Source organism: Lethenteron reissneri, chromosome 17 (assembly GCF_015708825.2).
Source record: "Lethenteron reissneri isolate LAM-NWPU_2019-01 chromosome 17, ASM1570882v1, whole genome shotgun sequence".
NCBI classification, from domain to species: domain Eukaryota; kingdom Metazoa; phylum Chordata; class Hyperoartia; order Petromyzontiformes; family Petromyzontidae; genus Lethenteron; species Lethenteron reissneri.
In genome coordinates this window covers 8,800,440-8,823,845 of record NC_083795.1, presented here as the reverse complement: position 1 = coordinate 8,823,845, position 23,406 = coordinate 8,800,440, and the positions used below count along the sequence as shown (strand labels likewise).

At 42.7% G+C, this 23,406-nt stretch overlaps 2 protein-coding genes across 4 annotated transcripts in view; both read right to left on the bottom strand.

The window, feature by feature from the left end:
• LOC133343438 (actin filament-associated protein 1-like) overlaps positions 1 to 15,873 on the bottom strand; it is a 48,651-nt gene extending 32,778 nt beyond the window's left edge. For all 3 annotated transcript variants that reach the window (XM_061553055.1, XM_061553053.1, XM_061553054.1), the window contains exon 1: positions 15,711 to 15,873. In XM_061553055.1, the coding sequence (XP_061409039.1) occupies positions 15,711 to 15,726 (16 nt within the window). In that variant the 5' untranslated portion in view covers positions 15,727 to 15,873. The remainder of the gene's footprint in view (positions 1 to 15,710) is intronic.
• Positions 15,874 to 19,856: 3,983 nt separating this feature from the next.
• The window catches only part of LOC133343436 (actin-binding LIM protein 1-like), a 91,120-nt gene continuing 87,570 nt past the window's right edge, over positions 19,857 to 23,406 (bottom strand). Inside the window, exon 26 of the mRNA XM_061553052.1 lies at positions 19,857 to 23,248. Within this exon, the coding sequence (XP_061409036.1) occupies positions 23,135 to 23,248 (114 nt within the window). The 3' untranslated portion in view covers positions 19,857 to 23,134. The remainder of the gene's footprint in view (positions 23,249 to 23,406) is intronic.

The window sequence follows — 23,406 nt, the reverse complement described above, 5'->3', positions numbered from 1 at the left end:
TAAATATCATATCTAATGCCCTTTGCTCTCTGGTCACAGAGTGTGTTCATTAAATTAAGGTATCTCCTCAAGTAGTTGAACGCAAGCTGTTTGTTCTTGCGTTTGTTGGGTAGAGAATTCCATGCCACAGCCCCCCCCCCGCCACCTTCTGAAAAGTACGCTCGGTGTGCCTCTCTTTAAGCGGGGTTCGTGAGACCACCGCGGACAGCGGTGTTGTCGTTTCCGATTAATTACTGGCGACAGGCGTGCACAACTCCGACAAACACTGAGGTGCCATGCCGCGTAGACACTTATACAGTACATAGTCAGCCAGAGATAATTATTCTTTAAATGCTGTGGAACCGGCAGACAATCATACACGCATGATATTCCGGAGTCTGTGATCGTATTGTCTCGTGCCAATGAGTAATCCGGCTGTTGCATTCAAGAGAACGCCGATGATTGATTCAGCGTGTCCCGAAAGCGATTGGGGAATGGGAAAATATCGGCGTCGAAAATAATCCAAGGCAAGGTGATTCCTACTCCAGTGAGCATTTACAGCCCTGAGCCAGTGGAGGAGATTCCACATCCCTGTTGACTTCCCCAGAAAGTGGCACTTGTTTTTAAATCCTTTATATTAAGTTCACTTGCTTGCTTGCTTGCGCGCTTACGACCGTGCAAATATTTCGGTCGTTTTTTAACCCACTTCCCGTGATCCAATCGAGCTGACATTTTGCACACAGACTCGTTGTGCGTGACAATTAATTTTCGTGAAATTTTTCTAATTTTTTTTTACACTTTTTAAGAATGTTTTATTTATTTAATTACCAATTGCTTAATGGTGGCAGGCAATCATCTGACTCATAGGTGGCAGCCATCTCAAGCCAGAGGACGAGAGGACTCTAGCCGCCCGTTTCAAAGACCAATGTGGGCTGGGTTGTGGTCCATTGAACATGCATATAAAGGATTTAGTGAAAAACTTTGTTTTTACGGGTAAATTTTTTATCGATTCCAGGAGGGATGATGGGTCAAGTCAACCCCCACCCCCCAATGAGGATATGAACTCGCCCTTTCCAATTGTGAGCCAGTCACTCGGCAAGGGGAAAGCTTATGAATGAATGAATGACGAAATACAGCAACACATTTTATATTCATATGAAATCCAAAACATCTCTTCATTCTTGACATTATATTTCACGAGCAAGATATCAAACGAGGCTCTATGCACTCAGAGAAGCATTTGTGAAACTTCTCCAAACCCCTCCTCGTCCCATCTTCTCTCAACACACACCGTCAATTCCTTTTGCACAAAGTCCCTTGTTAACTGTATTTTCAAGGGCTCACAAATTCCCATCAGCAGCACAGGTTGGAGGTAAATCTTTCGGGGTGACTTACAGCTACCACTTAGCCACACTACACAGACTCCACTGATGCGAAAACCAATCTTTAACTCCAAGTCCAGATTGAAATGGGTGCTGTACATCCACCACACAGGTTAGTCTATAGATAGTAAATAAGCTGTTTAACAAAACATTCCAAATTGTATTGGTGGTTTGGATGCGTTGTGATTTGCGCATTGCTATCTAAAGCTGGCAACCTGAATTTGATTCCAGCTCATGGCTAAGAGCAGCGAATGATATCTGAACCAGTCCTGGGCATCACCAACCCTCCATTAACCAGTGCGGTGAGGAATGGTCAAACAACCCCCACACTAAAAGAGGAATGGCTATGCCTTCCTCCAGCAGTAGATTGATATAATATAACGGGCTGTACATTATTATCGTCATTCTAGTGCCAAAGCTTATACAGTAGAGAGGAGGAAAGCAATACAAACAAATATGAACGTTTTTATGCATTTCAAATACGAGTTGATATATCGTGCGATTTTACGGATTGAATGAATCACTTTCCACGGCTATCCTATTGAAAGGATTGCTTGTTATTTTCCCGTAATGTGCAGCCGTGCAAAGGGAGGAGTGGGCTGTTGGAAAGGCATGGGGGGCTGGGAGGGAAAAGAGGGAGCAGTGTGTGTGTGTGCGCTGGGGTCCACTGCTGCACAGGAAGGAAACCACGGGCCCTCCGCCCAAAACGTAAACAAGACCTCCATTTAACAATAACCTTGAAAGTCTCCAACTCAATTCCGCTAAAACCTAGCATGCAAGGACGTATATCAACGTCGTCTTTTGACGAACTTGATTGAAGACGAGGAACAACACACACACGCACACATTGCACAAAAGGTATCTGCTTTCTAATAAATGGCTGGATGTTGAAAATCACGAAAGTATTCCTTTAATAAATATGATTGCCATGCTCAGCAAGTTTGCCCAGCCCGACATAGCAAAGCAAAACAGAAGCTGACCTGCGGAGTTCCCATGAAGCACCCAGGGAAATAAACGTCACAAATGGGAAGCTCCACGATTTTGAAAATAAATTTCGGACAATCTTAATTTGGAGCTTTCGTGACTGCAGGAATTACTCTTTGGTTCTTTCGGTAAAGTCACGTATAAAGATAAAATAATAAATTAAATAATAGCATACTACGACGTTTCGATTGCAACACAAGCAATCATCTTCAGGTATAAATGAAATAGCAACAAAAATCTAACCAGAAAACTATAGACATATATATAAGCAGACAGATATCACCAAGATATGTGTTGCTCTCTCTCTCTATGTATCTTGGTGATATCTGTCTGCTTATATGTCTGTCTATTGTTTTCTGGTTAGATTTTTGTTGCTATTTCATTTATACCTGATGATTGCTTGTGTTGCAATCGAAACGTCGTATGCTATTATTTAATTTATTACTTTATCTTTATACGTGACTTTACCGAAAGAACCAAAGAGAAATTTCGGACACTTTAAAGATGTGCGTAATCATTAGCATAATCAGGATATGGATTGTTTAACTTTTGCATAGCATGTCACCCGATTAGGATTGTAATTTAGATATATATTGATAAAGGAGACATTTTCATGAAATACATCGGTGTTTGGATGTATTTGGACTAATTGACTTTTTCACTCATATTGGTTCATTTAGGTGCGTGTAAGTGTCAAACTGTTCACTTATTCCACACATAGGCTGCATTTTCTAAGACTCAGCTTAATTAATACACCTTCAAAATTACATCCATATGTATTATAAGTGTGGTTTTGAAATTTGCACTGTGAGAATTCCTACATTTATTTTGTAACTGCCCCTGAAGTAGCAACTTCATAATGACCAAATATAGCAGTTGTGTTTGTTAATCAGAAGCTGGAATGATAAACAAACAAATCTGGATAAGTCATTAGAGTAAAGTAATTTCTGTCCGTGCAATTAAAATTATGCATTTCATTTTATTCTAACTTTAAAAGAGAAATCATGAAACACTTAAACCAATGTTTATTTAATCAAAACATAGTCCACTTAGTGAAAGCACAAGGACTCATAACTCAGGGTCCCCTTGAGTTTAGCCTGCACAGGATTTTGATTGTAAGGAGATAAGGAAATGTGGTCACAGACGGTGTACTTTATAAGTATAGCGATCTTTTGCCTCTCATAAAAATGTATCCTGGGTGGATAACTGGATTTTTTTTGTATTTCATGTGCAATGATTTTAAATTGAACAATGATTTTCAACAGAATGCTCAATTTATTATATTAATTAGCAACTCTGCTTTAGTTCAAGACAAAGCCTTCCTTATAAAAAGCATGTCAGCTAACTCATTTTGGTCTCTGCAAGTCGGTACCACTTTACCCCGAGTGAAACATGAGTTGGTGATCAAAGCTGCCTTTGGCGTTGCAGGAATTCTTCTTGAAATACGACAAATTGAGTGAGGAGGATCGCAGTTAAAAAGCAGCCGCCAGACCATGTCCAATGAGGTTATATACGGACAGTCTGTCAAGGTCCTGGTGCACAAACACCAGAACAGACTGGCGCTCAAACCAAGCCTGCTCTGCACAAGGCAAGGAACACTGAAATATGGTTATGAACCACTGATCACCATAGAAGCCAACCAGGGTCGTAATCTGTCTGGGAGGTCCATGCAGTCCAGTTTTTTTCCCCAGCACAATTTGACGCTTGGTTTTGTGTCCCAATTGTTCGAGTCAGCATTTTCACTGTTTCTTCATCTCCTCCTCGGTGATCACACTGCATGTTAAATGGACCGTGGTGGGTTACTCCCTAATGGCCTGGGAAAGTTACATTGAGCCACACTGACAGGTAGATACCATATGATTAACACAATTAAGTTGTATTTTGCAAACAAATGACTAAGTGCAAAATTGAGATGTTGCTATCTTCATAAACCTACGTATATACAGATCAGCGGTGGAATGGTTAGTGCACTGCCCAATGAACCGAGTGACTAAAGTTCGAAATTATGGCCATGGTTGACATCAAGTGATGAGTGATATCTGAACCGGTCTTGGGTTCCTCCTTTAGTAACTCGCCGCGGTGGTGAGATATTAACTACATCGCATGGTATGCAGGAGGTAGTGGGTTCAATCCTGATCCTGACGCCTGTATATTTGGAGTGTGTGTGTTATTTTCGTGGTCGCATGGATTTTTGTCGGGGTCCTCCAGGTTTTGCCCTCCAGCATTTAGAATCAACATGCGTTTAAAACATTTGGCTGCTATACATTTCCACATGATCAGCCACTTCGTTGAGCTATCATGTCGCCAGATTGCTTCTGAAAAAGAGTGATGTAGTTCAGCGGGCCTTCCCTGGTAAAATAAAAAATAGTTAGTAGTTAGTTCGTGGTGGAGAAAGGCAAATGATGGCCAACACGGCATGGCAGGTTTTATTTGGCATAAGTAGATTGTCAATGGGCTACAAATTAATTATTGTTGTTCTTATGATTATTATTGCACATATGTACAAGCATAGTGACACAAAGTTCGTTACAGTAATTGTACATGACAACATGCGTTTAATTCTTCAATAAAAAACATGTGATATGGCGACACAAGACATCCAGCAGCCGTGGCTGCCTTGCATTTAACTATTCCGATCCTTACTACAAAGAATACGAGTGTTTAATACCACACCCCCAGGCCAACATTCCAAATAGCCGCAAAAACAATGGTGGCTTTTTTTGCATCAGTTTCCCCACTTACCACCCGAAGTGAATCAGAGCAGGGGGAGGACTGGTTGTATCTGACAGAAACACGACCGTGTCAGAACGGTCGTGTCGTGGCGGGGTGCCTCAAGAGTGCCTTTGTCTAAGCTCGAGTTTAGGGGCAGAGGAAGTCACCGGGGGTCTGACCACAAACACATACCTTGGGCTGTCTCTCTCACCTCCTTGCTGGGGTGGGGGTGGTTTGCTGAAGCCAGCACTTACTGAGCAAGCATGATCACAGACGTTTTGCAAAAGTGCCACAGCAGACCTCTGCTGGATTCATTTAAGGTGTTATGTGCCATAATAAATAATAATAATTGGAATGCATTACAGTGTGTTTTTATCTGCAGTTTATATTGTTGTTAAATGGTGTAGTTAACTTTCGGAAATATAAATATGTCTAGGACAGTGCGATAAAACTAGGCTGAAGACTTTTCCTCTTATCTTGTGTTTCCCCCATCTGTAACGTGATTTTAATTTCATGTTACATTAAAAAAATACCTCCAATTTGTCCCTGTTGCGGATATCAGGATTTTCGTACTGCATCCAGAGATGCGTTTTAAATACATAAATAAACTGCCATTTTCCTACATTAAATTAAACACCGCTATATAAATCTGAATTGTATTCTAATGTACGTGCCATACAACACCACACAAACACTTTCTATACCATTTGTATTAAACACGAACTTACACTGAGATTTATTGCAGGTGCAGTCGTGCACATTCCCTCTCTGCAATGTCTGATAACTGCCACCACTGACCACGGTCTTTGGCTGTGGTAGTCCTTGTAAGAGCTGCCTGCTTAACTCCTCAATGTGCCATACCAGCTGAAATACAGTCTGAGTGTCCCCCCCACCCCCATAGTTACAAGAACTAAATCAATTCCATGCAAGGGCAATTTAATACATAAGGTACATATGCCATGCCTTGTTTGTGAAACGATTCATTGTCATATGTTGTGTCTAAATATACCTGGGAGGTCTAGGCCCAAGAGATCTATCGCATTGAGACCCCGAGGCAAAGATATTCTGGTTGGAAGCCCCCTGTCGGCCGAGCTAATAATGTATCGTGGGAACATTATCAAATTAACGTCTTGTTCTTTGGAGGGGAAGTGCTGCCTACTGGCTTTTGGACGTAAAAGATCCCATGAAATCAAGCGTGAGAGCGTGCCAGCGTGCGTTGCAAGTCAAGGCTACAACCAAATCTGCCTACAAATCTTTACACATTTGCTAAATATATATCTACCACACTTGAAGGTGGGAAAGAATCTCCTTGGACACAGCGTAACTAATCCAGTTTAAAACATTTAATGGCATATGCGGAGCTTCACTGGCAACGCATTAGTAATGATACCTTATAAATCAGTTAAACCCAGGGCTTAATTTCAGCCGGGTCTGTACGGGTCAGCGATCCAAAAGATATTTTCACACCCAGCACACTACATCCAGCTTGCATGCCTCTCACCATGGCTGTGGCTACGAGTCATGTGCGTACTCCAATCTACCAGCAACCTTTACATTTTATTCCGGAAGAAATTATGCTTGGCTGCTGCTCGAGAAAAAAGTCTACGCTATAATCAGTCACCCCAAATTAAAATGCAAAGAGTGAACAGGTTGTGAATCTGCAATTGTTAAAGGTTTTTTTTTACGTTCTCAAGCTCTACAGGGAGCTTATTCTGGATACACTTCAATCGTCCGCGTGGGATGCACCTTCGTGAACGCTAGCTCTGCATGTTTGTCCACGTGGAGAAAGAGATGGAGACCAGGCCTGGTCCTTTACTGATAAAAAAAAAGATATTTGAAGAAAAAAAGATGGTGTGTGCCACATCTGTGATCTATGAGCTCTCTATTATTGTTTCAGCTTCTGATACTTAGAGACACTGTTGACATTATAGCCCTCTGTCAATCCACTGCTGGATGAAGGCCTCCCCGCTCCATGACATTTTCTTTGACAATACTCCACCATGCTCGTCAATATAGGCTGATGAAGAGGGATAGAGGGGGTGGGGGTCCTGGACCGCTTTAGATCTCACTCCTCGTATATGTTAGCCGTGGCTGGGAATCAAACTCAGCTTGCTGGGTTTGTAGCACAATGCACTTAAAAGAGCACAACCACTCCCTCCAATGCTGACACTACTCAGGATTAACAAAAGTCAACCAGAGGCAATGAGATATGCAGAAATAATGTTAGAATGGACAGAAAACATGCCAACCTTTTAAAGAAACCTGGCAAACCCCTAACAGGTCCAGACAAATGGATGTGGACTGGACTGTGGTATACTGATTAGACTGTGGTCAAAGTCTAACACTCTTTCATCCGATTCAAACTCCATGTGCCATCATGTCAAATTAAATGAATGCTGGATTAAAGGCTATAACAAGGCCCAGCTTGCCCTTTAAACAGAGACGGAGCTTAGGCAATCATTTAATTGAGCAGAGACTGGCATGAGTCACAGATGTGGAAAAAACATAGAAAGTGTAACCTTTCAGCTCAACAAAACCTTGAAGTTTCCAACCATGTACGTTATTACACTATGCCTTAATAGTGTTATGACAACATTCAAATCTTACACTATGCTATGAGCAGCATGGCTACTTCATAACTGCAGATGCTTCATCTTCAGCACGGCACTGTGTAATACTGGATACTATAAAGGAATGGTGCAGCCAGTGCAGATTCAGACTAAAAATCTATGTTTTACGTTGATATGTGTTATATGTACAACATTGGCTTCAAATCATCCCTGCAGCCACCAAAGGTGCTTCTATTCACTTAAAAAAGAATAATATTAATTATTGAATTTAATCGTGACCCTATTGTGAGAATTGACTGCATCGAGTCAAGCCACTGCTGCCATGCTGGTGGTCATGGGGTTTTGCTTGACCATATTTTACCGTGCAAGTAAGTGTGATTCATGTACAATGAAGAAGGACCATTGCCTAAAACATTGCCGATTGTATCGTTTTTCTATTTCGGCAGTGTTAAGTGACAAATGTGTTGAGTTGTTTTGTTCAGTGTGGGTTGAAGGGAGGAACCTACGACTGATTCATGTACACAGTAATTCGTCACTTAGGCAGGGAATCAAATCTCGCATCGCTGTGTTCATAATGTGCGCTACAAGCGACTGTGCAACCGCTTCATCACATCTCGAAATCTGTAACTAAATTAAAAGCCACGCTTTTCCTTGCAACATTCGGTACAGTGCAATGATTGTTATAGACATAAATATTGAAAGCAAAACAATGCTCGCTGACGCACCGAAATGCCACATGCTGAATTACTTCACAAGGCAATGTGATCTTATATATATAATTAATTGGCCGTTTCACCAACGAAACCAAGCGGAACATAATATATATAAAGACCCTCTCCTCACACTTGTCTCACTGTGCCTCATAAATTATGTGCTACCTTCCCTGCTTTTTGCATTTGGTGCCGACAGACGAGCACCAAACCCAGACGCCCGTGGAAGGGCCCCCGCTTCACGAATGGTGACCTCTGCTCCGGAGGTCTGGATGTGATGATTGGCATTGACCAAAGAAGAAGGCGGGTTTCTCTCTCTCTCTAAGGTAGTTTATTCAACAGCAGGTTAGAACAGCAAACACTATCGCAAAGCAAAGGTGATTCAACTGCTGGAAGGGAGAACATGCAATTGAGAATTAAAACACGTGGCCCACTTAACGTGTTTTATTTTTTTCAAATAAGAAATCATAATTTGGATGTAGTGTAATGAAAATGAAGTGTACTTTTCATTCCCCCCCCAAAAAGCTAATGATATCACGAACCATACATTTCGTTGTTTGTGTTTAGAAACATTTGAAGAGGGTTGTTCACTTTACATTGTAATAGTTCTTCTTGGTTCTTTCGGTAAAGTCACGTAGAAGGGAAGTAATAAAATAATAAAAATAAAACATAATAAAACAATTCTCACGACGTTTCGGCCACAGGTCCGTCGACGGACCGTCGACGGACCTGGTTTTCACCTGAGGACGGCTGCTTGCGTTGTGGCCGAAACGTCGTGAGAATTGTTTTATTATGTTTTATTTTTATTATTTTATTACTTCCCTTCTACGTGACTTTACCGAAAGAACCAAGAAGATGAATCCCTGCAGTCACGAAAGCTTTAAATCGAAATTGTAATAGTTGTATAGTTGTTTGTAAGACTATCACTAAATCCACGAAATGATGGTCAAAGCAGAAAAAATACTGTTCCATTTGTAATGAATTCATGCCACTCTTAAAAGGAACATTATTCTGGGTGTACCACACATAGGATCTGGCTTCCTCTCAAATAAATAGGAAGGTTCGAGTGTAGATTACATTGAAGGGTGGAAACAGCTGGGAAAACAAACAAAAGCATGTTATCAAATTCTAATCAAAAAGTAACCCAGGAACTTTAAAAAGTGCAAATAAATAGAAATCATTTGGGATGTGCTAGTTATCATTTTACATTGAAGTAATCTTCTGACTTATGCTTATGAGCTTTCATTGTTTTATTCGTAGTTTACTTTACAGCCCTTTGCTACTTTTCTGCTGGATGAAGTTGTGGGGGATCTTTCACCACACTTCACGAGGTTGATGAAGGAGCTCAATCAGTTCCGATATCACGCGTTGGTGATGTCAGCCGTGGCTATAAATTGAACTCCGATTCTGGGGTTCGTAACATACTGCGCTAGCCACTGCTCCACCGCTCCCCCCCCCCCCTTCATAATATAATTATTTTAATTCAGCTTCTCAAGCTGCTGTATAAAGAAGCTGAATTTTAATAATGAATGTTTGCTCGTGAACATTGTCTCACACGTACGGGTGCAACGTGTTGTAGAAGCTGCCATGAGTATCTAAACAATTTTTTTTATTTCAAAGTGGTTGTGAAATTTTGGTATATATGCAGAAAGCTGAGGGCACATGTACACATGATGACAATAATCCCCTCCACCCTTTCTGGCAGCAAAATAACACTTTTACAATTCAACAAAGTCTGCTCGGCTTAAGACTAAATGAGAAACATGTGAGAGAGCAAACGGTCAAAATGTGAGCTACAGCGCGGTGGCCAGACCTCAAATACTACAGCCATTGTTTCGGTCGAACATGACCTGTATGCTGTTTACCACCACGATGCCATCAATAATGCCACCACACTGCTTACCAGTCACCTTATTTTTGCTAAATATTCAGGGGTGGGGGAACCAACCAAATCTTAAAACACTGTAACACAAGGTCCACTTGAATAGCATGTTTAATCAAAGCCAACAACGATTTATGTCAGTAGGGTTTAAAATGATTGCAGCCCAAAGCCACCGGAGGAGGGCTCAGGCGGTAAATGGAGAAAGCTGATGCGGAGGGGCATAAAGACGACCATCGCAGCACCCCAGGGCATGCTGGGATTTCTCATACTAATGTACCAGCTGGGGCAGCCCCTGATGGAACCACTCCCTGTCCCAACCCCCACTCAGAGAAAGCCCTAAGCAGCCAACAAGGAGACTCCCCAGAGAAATCCAGTTCAACAGAACATCTCATATGGGCTAGCATGGGGCAGTTTTATTTTATTATTTGTATTTTCCTGTATACGCCCTGGTTTATAAAACATATACATGAAGCAGTAATAACACTCCCCTACAGTACTGGCAATGTTTTCACAGTTGTGCTGTATCGCTCTCCGATGTGCTTTTGGGTTGTACCGTGTGTCGTTCTGCATGATGTACGACGTTTCGCTCCACTTGGTGAGAGCTTATTTCAGGAAGTGATTTGAAGAAGTATGTCTAATGAAGCATCGAACATCGTGCTGAATAACACCCAAAGGCACATCGAAGAGCTAGTAAGCCCAATACTGTAAAAGTATGCACGTTTTGGCGAAGCGGTGTCTCATGCTCATACACAAAATAGCCAAATCAGCAGAGCTGCAAGCGTTTTACTCGCGAATGCGTCCCATGCGAATTAGCAGCACACTTCCCAGAACACTCCTGTTCAGCTGTCTGCATCTGCCATCAGCAAACCCTGTTTACAGACAGTATCAGTGCTCCACGTGTCTCTCAGTGTGTTTCATCCCATTGCAGCGCCCTACAATAAAACCACGCAGTGTGCACAAAACGAATACGATCGTAAATTAATTACAAACAGTGAAAGTGTCACATTATAAAGTGAACATGAATGGAAATCAGCGTGTGTCAAGTGAAGGTTGCAGATGCCTTAGGTGAGATACTGCGAAGAAAAAAGTACGTTCCAAAAAGAGCATCAGTGTCTGTCGATCCGCAGCTTATCATTTATCGCGTCGCCAACGTGGGGTGAAGGGTTATTTGGCTCCCATGACGTGGCCATGAGAGGCACATGGCTGTCAGTCACACATCTCCTCTTGCAGACGTTTCCTGTCCTCGCATTCATGCTGATGATGATGCAACGCTCGGGCAACACATCTTCACAACGACAGAACAAATCTTAAGGCTGATATGTAGTCAGCATTCACACATCATCACCAACATAGCATTAACCAGGAATTAGGCTTATCTACATTGTTGCATCTGATTTTCATTAACAGTTCCAGTAACAGATATCGCGTAGGGCCTCGAGTCTGGCATAATTAGAAACATTGCTTTGGCATGTGGATGTTCACTGTTGCTTGGCAATAAAGCCCCAAAATGTGCTACGATAACACAGATAGAGCTGAGGGATTCACGTCTGGAGGGTCTATCTTGTTCTGCTGTGCAAATGCGGTCAACGAATGAGTGTACTTAAATACAGTGCACACATCAGCTGTTTGTATGGAGGAGAGTGCAAGCAATGAGAACAGTGGGTATTTGTTAAACTTAAGGAGAAGAAAAATTCGGGGCGATTATATATTGCACTAACCATCTTGTATATATCGACCCGTCACAGTGCTCTGAATGTGTATGGATATTACACTGGAGCGGCCTGTAATATAGTACACTATGTATGCATCCTTTGTTTACAGTGGCTGCATCTGTTGGGAAAAATAACATGTTAGCGGCCAAAAGAGGAAGCACTTGTGAATCCCACGAGAAGTCAGCTAATGATCAAAGGGATGTGCACAGGCGATGCCCCAAAATGTCTCACTATTTAGTGGCAACCACGAAATAAATGTGTCACCGAGGAAGAAATGCACGGCCCCTTTGCTAACCGTTAGTTTACCAAGTCCACTGGCCAAGACTGTACACATTTGTGATCACCCAATAAAAAAAATATTCAGAAACGCACGAAATTACAGTCGATTGAAAAATGTGTGAAACAAGAGCAAAGGCTGAAATGTGATACATTATTTGTGTGCCTATGCACGCATGACTGTGTGCATGATGCATTTCTGATGATTAAGGCACCTTGCTTCGGTGCTTTTTATGGGCACCGTTTTGTCAGTCAGCTGGGACGCAGTCACACTGGGCTTGGTGATCTCAGGAAGCAGCAGTGGAATGGCAGGATGTGGAAGAATCGCGTACATCCTCTGCAGGTCGAGTCTCATTTTCAGCCAGGACGTGACGGCTCTGCCATTGTTTCTAACCCTCACCTAATGGCATTTGACCTTTTGACAGGATGGCTTTCCACTACCAACAACACCGGTCGGAAAATGCACTCCGACAAGCGTAAGCAATTTCGCAACAGCTTTAAGACTGAAGCATAATTCAGGCTTAATGGACATCAGGCTTCTGGGGCAACATGACATATGAAACCACTATTAAGTTTCCAGCTTATTTTTCAGGAGGCTTATTTTACGGTTTTGGTAAAAAAAAATATCATATGATGGTAAGGGTGATCTTAGCAGTTTTTGTTTCACGTTTAACTTTAAAACGCCTCATTGCTGATGATTGGCCATCCCCCTCCACCTTCGACCCTTAGTGATATCACGATGTAAAAAAGAAAGCCAGCACTGTGGCACTGGATCATTAATTTTGAGTGTTTCAGGAACGCAGACAATGCTTTCCGATTCATCAGCACTCACAGGGTGTGTGCAAGTATACCATCGTGATTATACTGATTATGCATCAGAGATCAGAATCCATCAAGTGTGGCACAGGATATTTGTGTTTTTAAAAAGACAATTACCGGTTGCAGAAGATACTGGTTGTCACGGTGACATACAAAAACAAAAAACATAGTACAAAGATCTAATAAATAATCATATCAAGTCTACCCATTCTGTGTATCAACATTTACACACTGTGTACCTATTGTAAACATTTTTGTATAATAATACAATGGCAGTACTCAATCTGCACTGTCTGAATGCATTGTATTTCTTTGAAAAAAAAGACTACCAGTGATAATAAATGCTTTTTATTTACTCAGGAAAACCATTCTGAGTCTCAACACTCTACCTTTCGAGGGTTCTGCGTGAGAATGTTTTATCATTTCCCTGAATGGTGTGTTTGACATGCACACGGTGTATCCGAACAATATCCAAGTACACAGGGAGGTAAAACCTCAAAAGCTCCACGTGGATTCGAGAATCTACCACCTATCGATCTCACAGCCCATGGCTACAACACTCGAGTGCGAGGGGTGCGAGTAGCAATCGTGACACATTTAGTTCTTCTTCAATAGCAACGGCAACACACAGCTGGCTGAGCAAACCCGGGGGAAAGCCCTCCAGGGATCACAGAGACTGGAACTGAATCGGGGTCACTAGGGCAGAAGCAGTGCACATATAGCCACCGCACACAACCCTGCTACCGCCGTATGCCTCCAATAGCGCCCGCATATCACACAATGTTTGTTTTCATTGAATACCATCTGATAAAACGGGTTTTTTTTGGCCTGGTATATCAAAGCGGTTATCGATAGTTCGTATCGTACATAATAAACAAAGAGCCATGCTGCGGTGTTTACAGGATAATCTACTGGACGAGCAATTCTGAGATGCCCGGTTGAAAACCCGGTCAAAGCAGTTGAATCTTTGGCCAAGTGATTTAATCAGACATTGCATCTCTTTGCCCATGGGTACAGCGCAGGATCGTGAGAGGTGGTGGAGGCGTGAGAAGGCCTTCATCCAGCAGTGAACTGGCCATGGCTGCTGCTGCTGCTGATTATTATATTTCAATTGGTGGATCAGCAGCTGAGCCACTCGGCATTAGTCCCCATGATCAATCAGAGGCATATCTGCAGCCAGACGTCACTGGATTGAATTATGGCTCTTGGTGCACGTTCACAATAACCGTTTTGAAAAATGAGAAACACACAGAGACAAAAACCTAAAATAGTGGCCACACCACAAAGAGGGTGGCCACGGGATGTCGGAGGGCCTCCATTACCAGTGTTGTGGATGATGCCCGGGAAACCACCTAGATAACCACCGATTTGTTTACATTTTCTTCTAATTGCCCGGCTCGTTATTGCAATTAAGTGAAAGAATTAAACGCCGTTTAAATATTGCTACACGACAGTACTGTTTGCCAAGGGCTTAGATTTTTGGGGGATTTAAACAGACAGTGACCAATCTGCGATCTGTGTAATCCAGCACACAGAAGCCTAATGCATCGCAATCGCTGCGATTTAAGGATTAATGACATACATTGCATCATATTGCAATGCAATGTGTTGTCTAACGATGCTGATTATGAGCATTGAATTCTTGTACCGTGTCTTACAAAGGGATCTTCATCAACCCGCACTGACCAGTGTGGTGAAGTAGGGTCGAGAAACCCCCACGATCCACACGTGCATAGGTCGAGGGGCCCTGGGGCCCTAATCCAGCAGTGGATTGACAACATGTCAGGATGGTTGCTCATGCATTCCGCTACGAATATTTACAATATTGTCCAGTGTCATAATGTAATAATACAATATAAACGAGGTTGCTCTGTTTTATTATGCGGTACATTACTGCTTGTCGATGCATACACTGCATTGCCTCGAGGACAAAGTCACCGGGCTATGCACCCGAGGCTGGACAGCGATTTCAAGGGTCACCGCCATGCACAGGAAGGCGGCCAAGTTGTGGGCAGCTGAGGTCAGTGCGGCCAAATCCATTACCGTATTGTACGGCAACATCTATGCGCTCCCCGAATTTCATCTATTGGACATCAGTGGGGTAAAAAAAATGAGCTTTATAATTCATTGATACCTCCATACGAAATAAATATTCCGATTCTGATCTTGCAGTGGTCAGATGTGCGGGGTGGAGCAAGCAACTCTTGCATGCCTGTGCGGCGTGGGGAGGTCTCTTCCTTCCAGCGGTGGACTGACAAAGCGCTGTTATAATGTGCATGAGATGCACGTCCAGGTAGTCCGACCGCTATTCAGTGTCGCACGCAACAAAGGGCATATAACAATAGGGTGGTCATATCAAGTCTACCCATTCTGTGTCTCAAGATGAACAGGAACTCGGTGCAAAACGTGCTTTTTCCGAGCCCTGTAAACAATGCCATAGCACTCGCTACAACGTATTACATGGGGTTTATATATATCGACACACACACACGACACGTTTAAATAGCACGTGTCTCGCACACAATGCGCGCGTGTTGTGTTGTACCTCTCATTCATTCATCCGTTCCGCTCACTCACGTGGGCGGGACTCGACGACGAGAACGGACCCAATGTAACGAACACAGCATCCGGCGGCTACAATGTTTCATTCGTCTCCAACCTCCGCTGAACAATTCGCCACGTACCTTTCACCTTGTCCATGGCTCGCCTTCCGCGTGAGAGCAACACAGCGGAGAGGGCTGTGTCCCCCTTCGCAAGGGAGGAGGAGGAGGAACGCGGGCGGAGGAGGAGGAGGATACAAATCTCTGCTGCTCACTCAACCCCGACCCGGGCAGGCCATGGAAGGGGTGTGGATTGTGGAAAGAGGGGTGGGGGTCCGGCCTCTTTTTGCTCCCTCCCATCCTCTCCCTCCCCTACCCCTTCATTCCCTCCCCTCCCATCCATTCCCTCCCATCCCATCCCCTTCCTCCCCCCCACTTCCCTCTCCTCCCCTCCCTCCCCCTCCCATCCCCCTCCCAGCCTCTCCCTCTCTCCCATCTCATCCCGTCCCATCGCATCGCCATCCCATCCCCTCCCATCCCTCCCATCCCCTCCCATCCCCTCCAACCCCCTCCCATCCCACCCCTCCCATCCCTCCCTCCCTTCCCTCTCATCCCATCCCTCCCATCCCTTCAATCTCATCCCTCTCATCCCATCCCATCCCTCCCATCCCTTCAATCCCATCCCTCTCATCCCTTCCCTCTCATCCCTTCAATCCCTTCAATCCCATCCCTCTCATCCCATCCCTTCAATCCCTTCAATCCCCATCCCTCCAACCCCTCCATCCCATCCCTCTCATCCCATCCCTCTCATCCCATCCCTTCAATCCCATCCCTCCACCCCCTCCCATCCCATCCCTCTCATCCAATCCCTCCAATCTCATCTCTCCCATCCCTCCCAGCCCCTCCATCCCTCCCTCCCTTCCCCTCTTATCCCATCCCTCCCATCCCTTCAATCCCATCCCTCTCATCCCATCCTTCAATCCCATCCCTCCAACCCCCTCCCATCCCATCCCTCTCATCCAATCCCTCCATCTCATCTCTCCCATCCCCTCCCAGCCCCCTCCATCCCTCCCTCCCTTCCCTCTTATCCCATCCCTCCCATCCCTTCAATCCCATCCCTCTCATCCCATCCCTTCAATCCCATCCCTCCAACCCCCTCCCATCCCATCCCTCCCTCCCATCCATCCAATCCCTTCAATCTCATATCTCCCATTCCCTTCCATCCCTCCCTCCCTTCCCTATCATCCCTCCTCTCCCACCCCCATCTCCTCCCTCCCTCCCAACCCCTCCCCATCCCTCCCCTCCCTCCCCGGTGTTGCGAGCGAGCGGGGTTGGATGGAGGAGAGCCAAGGTCGGGGCCACGCCCAGCTTCGGGGCTATTCACGCCTCATTGCCAGTCTCATCGGCAGCTTGATATCGTACTAACTGTAGTGATGTATATGTTGTGTGTGTTTGGGGGGAGGGGGGGCACTCTCTATCAGCGGATTGACAACAGGAGCTGTATCTGAATCTTTATTTATCCTGGAGAAATCGATTAGAAATCCGTATCTGAACATTCATCATCAAGGGCCGATCGTGATTCACCGCGCTGCAAAATGCGGGAGCTCAGCAGTGCAGTACAACAATGGATTTTTGCAACACTTTCCCTCTGCTGACCACAGCAGCAGCAGCCGACCAAGCCGGGTCGATGCACGGCACGACGTGGCCGGCCAACAAAGCAACCCTCGAGTTGTCGTCCTTGGCTTCCGAGATCTGACCAATTTGGGCGCATTCCGCGCAAATTGAGCGTACGCATTAACAATGCCACGAAATCCATTCGTTGGGCTAATGTATTTCAATAATAAGCGGAGGCCTTTATTCAATAGCACGCTCCAGAAAATGTTCATTTACACGCAGGTGAACAGCTTCCACGGGATCCTGCGTTCGGATGTTTGGCCGGTTCCCTTTGTGAGTGAGTGTTGTGCGTTGTGGAAGGACATTGGCGCACCCGGAGAAAAGCCCATCACGGATATGAGAGGACTGTTCCCAATCCGAGGGGATACTACTCACGGGGTCTGCATGCACACCCGGGGTTTGTGAACAAGCTGGCTCGTTCCCTACCACCTCATGGGGATCTCGCAGTCCAGGGGAATACCATATTGAGTTTCACAAATCTGCGTGATCCACAAAGCCTCAATTACCTCCCAAGTGCTGGGTTACAGGCATCCGCCACCCCTTAAACCCCTTTTACCTGCACTCATACGTGCCCATGAGCAGCTCTTCTGTCAATCCACTGCTGGATGAGTGTACTATACGGGTACTGCTACAGGAAGACCCCTTTCTCACAGTCACTAGAGTGACTGTATTTACATATTCAACAGCAGCATTCACATTCAGTTTTCACCGTGTAGTTATGCATGGTATTTGTGAAAGTTAAAGAAAATGTAAAATGCTTTGAAAATGTAAATGTCACCAACATGTGCATCCTCTTTGTTGATATACACCAATGAGTTAATGTCCTTTGTGGTAGCATATAATGCACTATATAATTGCACAGGCCTTTGCCAATCCACTGCTGGATGGATGCCCTTTGTTGCGGGTCGTGGAGGTTATTTTGTTCATACTCCACTGCCCAGTTTGGTTTGGTGAAGCTCGTTTAATTAAAGCTATATTGAAAGGTTTGAGCCTTTTAATTAGTCGCATAATTGACGTCTATATGGCTACGTGCATGAAAATGCGTGTTGTTACACAACAGACCTTCAGCTATTGACTCCAGGGCAATATCTTACTACTTCAGCATTCCGAAAAGGTGCCTACCCTGGTATTGATGGGAATAGATGAGGTTCACCTGCATACTTGTACACATTTTACGACGACACGAATACTACACATCCTTTGTTGCCACTGTTTTCTGCACGAGCATGCATTGTATGTTGTATTACCTACCGTATTTTTGTTTCCAGTTGTATTGTTTTTGCTATACTTGGCATACCATGTCTTCCTTGCAACACAAGAGACTTGTCGAAATGTCCACTCCTTTAGTTATTAAGTCGATGTACAACCCCCATTTTAAAATTAAATACACTGGGTGGATGTGGAAAATAGGGGTTATTTTAACCAAATTTTACCACGCCGGTCAGGGCGGGTTGGTTAAGGCAGAGAGACATGTACAGTCCGAGGATGTCCATGTTATGCATCTATATAACGAAGTGCAGCACTTTGTTACCGTGAATAATTAATTACTGTAATTTATAGTACATTCTTTGCCATTCCACCCTATGGAAAGCCATGAATTTTGAATTACGACTGACATCTCAGAACCTCAATTCCCTTATCCACAGATAATTATCTGTGCCATTATCATACAGCGCATTGTGCTGTACAGTATGTAGTAAATATTGCTGCATATTCGTCAAATGTTACATCAGATCGTTTCAACCGTTAGATTTCAACACCAACACGTGCCATATAGCACAGCACTGCACTCACGACTCCGCCTTTTGGTTAAGTTCCATAACCGTTTTTCGTCGGCGAAAGGAAGTGGTTATTTCTGGAATTCTACAAAATGCACATGTGGGCGGGCGTCACAGATGGATTAGGGTTGCAGTGGAGGAAGTGACATCAACATTGAGTAAACAAACTCCCAACAGTGGACAGAGAATGGTTGTTCAGTAGAGGTGCATCTATACACTATTTCTTAACTTTATATTAGCATGCAAATTGAATATTTAAGCATGCTACTTGTGGTTATTAAGTGAAAGATGTATAGTACTGTAGTTACATGTTAATTATAAAAAACGATTTATTGTCCCAAGCTTTCAACTACTCCAGTTCCAAAATAATTTACCAGGGAATTCTGTAAATCGTTTCTGCATTTTTAACAAAAAGCACACAATGTCGTTGCAGACTTTGAGGAAAAATGAACTGAATAGCACAAGGCCACTAATGTAATTGTTTGAAGGGAATAAAGTTCGTGGTGAAGACTCACAATGGACTGGCAGCCAAAAGGAACACGCCCGGCCAGAGTTGGAACGATGAATCAGCTTGCGTGCAGATGGATTGTTGCATTGCGAAACTGTGCCAGATGGCGATGCTGGCTTTGGAAGGCCTTCATCCAGCAGTGGATAAATCATGGCCGATGATGAATGCAATTGCTCGTGGCTACATCATAACTATTTGGCAGATGACTTGGAGTAACCAGTTAATAGTAATGAATGAAACCATTCACACTTTGAATTTCCACGAGGTCTGCCAATATAACACAATGTTTTCATGTCATTCAATGTATCATGTTCATAATCATAGCCCGACTCAAACAGTAGCTGTACTTTATTTTTTGTTCTTAAATAACCCATTGATATTTTTTTCCAAACATTTCTGGTACAGGTACTACTGTATTGGAAAAAAAAGAAAAATACTGTTTTAATGTTATCCAATATTTGCAACAAGGCATTGTGTTTCTAAGCCAGCCGCTCCAAACATGAAAACATACACCAAAAGCTCTGAAAACAGGTCTGCAGTGCCCACAGACGTGCAATTTGAAGCGATGCAAAAAAACATTCTCCTTTTGAAGTATTTAAAAGAAATGCTGGAAATTACAGGTGAGCCGGGAGGTGGTTGCACAATTAAATTTGATGCAAGAGATAGAGCATTATCACAGAACACGCATTGGACACTTACGACAATTAGTGCGGGATAAACTCTAAAATTAATGAAAATATCAATGATTATTGAGACTCTATTAACATTTACATTTGACCAAATTCCGAAAATTTTCCACAACAAACTGTTTCATGCTGTGTTGAGCTTCAGGAATTTGAAACAATGAGAAAAACTTCCACAACTACATGGCTAGCCACTCAACAGAAAAAAGAATGAAACAATAGGCACATCCAAAGCAAGTAAGCAAGCTGATATTACAGCCAAAGGGGTTTTGAATATACTTTACAATCAAACTGTTTGAGATGAACAAGATGAGCAGTCCAGAATCTTTATTGTTTATTCTACAAGCAATGGCACACACTTCGAAACAAAAAGGTGACTACACAGTTCTTAGGATGAGAATTAAGCTCGTGCATAGGGAAGAAGAATGCACCTTTGATAGGCTGACAGGGGACAAGCCAGTTTCCACAATGACACACAAGTCTTGCTGCATGGCAAACGTTGGAGCAAAAGCCATTCTAAGCGAGGGCTACTGAAAGCAAAATCTGCTGTAGCAAATGGCCACTTCTGTACACCAATACACGTAAAGCACTGCAGCACCTCGGCGCTGCTACAGGTACCTGCACGTACGGTCCCTGTGGCTCAACGTTAGTGCTAATTCCGCGCACAGGCAATGCAAGCTAAACACTGGGAGTAAAATGAACGGCACACGGTCTTTACGTTTAAGCAGAAATACTATACGCTTCCTATCTTACCATCCTGTCGTTTTACTATTACTGTACTGTGTAAGCATTTTTTTGTTTTTATTAATGCATTTTAAATGTGCACTATTACTCTGCCATATTAGCAAAGAATATGTGATATGCATCATAACTACTTTGGCAAACATTTAAATGCCCTTGTTTTTAGCAAGAAACTAAATTTCTAGATAATATATTATCATAATAATTATGCATACAGTATTCCTAAGAAATTAGAACTTCATTAGGGGTAATACATTCTTATTTCATAAAATGTCACAAATGGTTAATCTTTGTTAAAAATACATTGGCTAATAACTGTCTTAAAAAAGAGAAAACAAGTTAATGGTGGTGATTTGTGAGGCATTTTTTTTGTCCTATAACAGCAAAGCAGGCACAGAAAGCATTATCACTACGACACATCGCACTCCACGATATACCAAATGAAACATCGGGTTTTAAAATAAGTATGGTTGTGTATGGTGATGTTAAGTAACTATTGACTTTCACTATGAAACAGAGCAAGTTCTCGTCATTTTGTGCTTAATAAAATACAATTTGTACATTTCAAAACTCTAAAAAGCTACTGAAAAAGTGAGCACAAAATACATTAAAATTTGTTCAGTGGAAATGTGTTTTTTGGTAAATTTAGATTTTAAAAAGGAAAATATTGAATTTTTATATAGACATTCCCTTAGAAATTGATTGTTTCATAATGAAAAGTCAATATCATTTATTTTTAAAATATATTATTTCTGTTGCCAAAAAGTTGGTACAATATTAAACGCATGACCAACTGTGTCAAAATATGATTGTCATTAACATAATTATTAACAAAGTAAAATGGAGAAATAATAATGTATTTATCACAATCTCGTAACTACAGTAGAATAAGTCCAAGAGTTAAAATTAAAAGGAGACAATTATAAATAATCTTTACCAATACTTTCAACCACACAAATTCATTTTATTTGATGAGCATGAATAAAGAAAGTTGAAGCTAGAAGTGACAATCTTACATTTAGTTGGCTCTTTGCAGACTGCTTGTGTATTGTATTCTGTACAGTTTCCAGTGTAACTTTAGACTCGTCAAATGTCGTGGTTAAATTCTGCTTCACATGATAATATTAAGGTGTACACGTTTAAATAAGGGTATGTTAATTGTGGGTGTTTTTATGATGTAATAAGATATGCTACACTAAGCACTTAGTCCAAATACTAAAGTGTAGCTTTGTGAAATACATCAAAGCTGACTACAGGCTGCTTATTGTGGCAAGTCAGGCTACATTAATGAAAGCCAGAACATGATTAAATTTATATATGTAACATCAACTTCATATAACACATCATATAGTCACTCATCGGTATAAGTGTATGCTAAGTTTTCATCCCTAAAGATCACATGTTGAGTATATTCTATGCTTACAAAATAAATCAGAAGCTGGATCTGCTTAAAACTGCAGCAAAGCATTTAGCTGTTGTAGCTCGTTAGTCTAACGGACAGCAGGTGACAACACCATCTCTAGACAGCAGCTAAAGGCAAACAGGACATCATTACTACACCTATAGGTGTCGTGTGAATATTCGCCGTCGCCGCTATGAACTGCTAAGTGTCCTGGTAAAGCTTCAATTGCAGCACTATCACAGTGAGATGCCTTGGCAATGTGAGTGAGCGTTGTGGCAATATTACAGAATGCTTAACCTTTGTATAACATAATCATACACTGAACACCTTCTACGTTATTCCTTACAGCCGAATGCACTCGCACCGATCCACTGTGTGTACTCCTTGAACATGTATATGGGAGTACATCCCTTCAGTAACTGCATATTTTCATGTAAGTCGTGGAAGCATATTATAGTATTTAACATCACACAAATTGCTTCCTCGACTGTAAATGTGTGCAGTTGCTACATACGATTCCTAAATATCTCTATGTCTTTCATGCAATTATCATTTTACCAAATAACAAGTTACTTGGTCTAAATCCAATGTCTTCCTATGTGTGTGTTGTAATTATCTTGTACTATTTTATCCTTTATATGTAGTCTCATGATAGTGTTTGGCTTTTTTTTTTAGCAATGTGCAGCATGGAGTGTCATCCCTTGTGATTAAATAAATTTATGACCACCGCGCCAAAAGCTATTACTTGTGACCGATTCTGCTTCCTTGAAGACTCTGCTGTGTTAGAACAGACGGGCCTTTTTCTTGAGGTCATTCTTCTTCCAGAGGGCCAGGCGATCAAACTCCTGGATGGTCATCCCAAAGATGTTGTCAAACTCTTCTGGGGACAGGTGGCGCTATAAAGAGAACATAAAAAATAATGGAAACACGTCTGTGTCACACTTTTAAAGATTAATGAACAATATTCATCTTCTTCTAAATAGTGACAGGAATGTGATAGATGGTAGTGGGTTGAGGAAGCCTTCTTCCAGCACTGGATTGACTATGACTGATT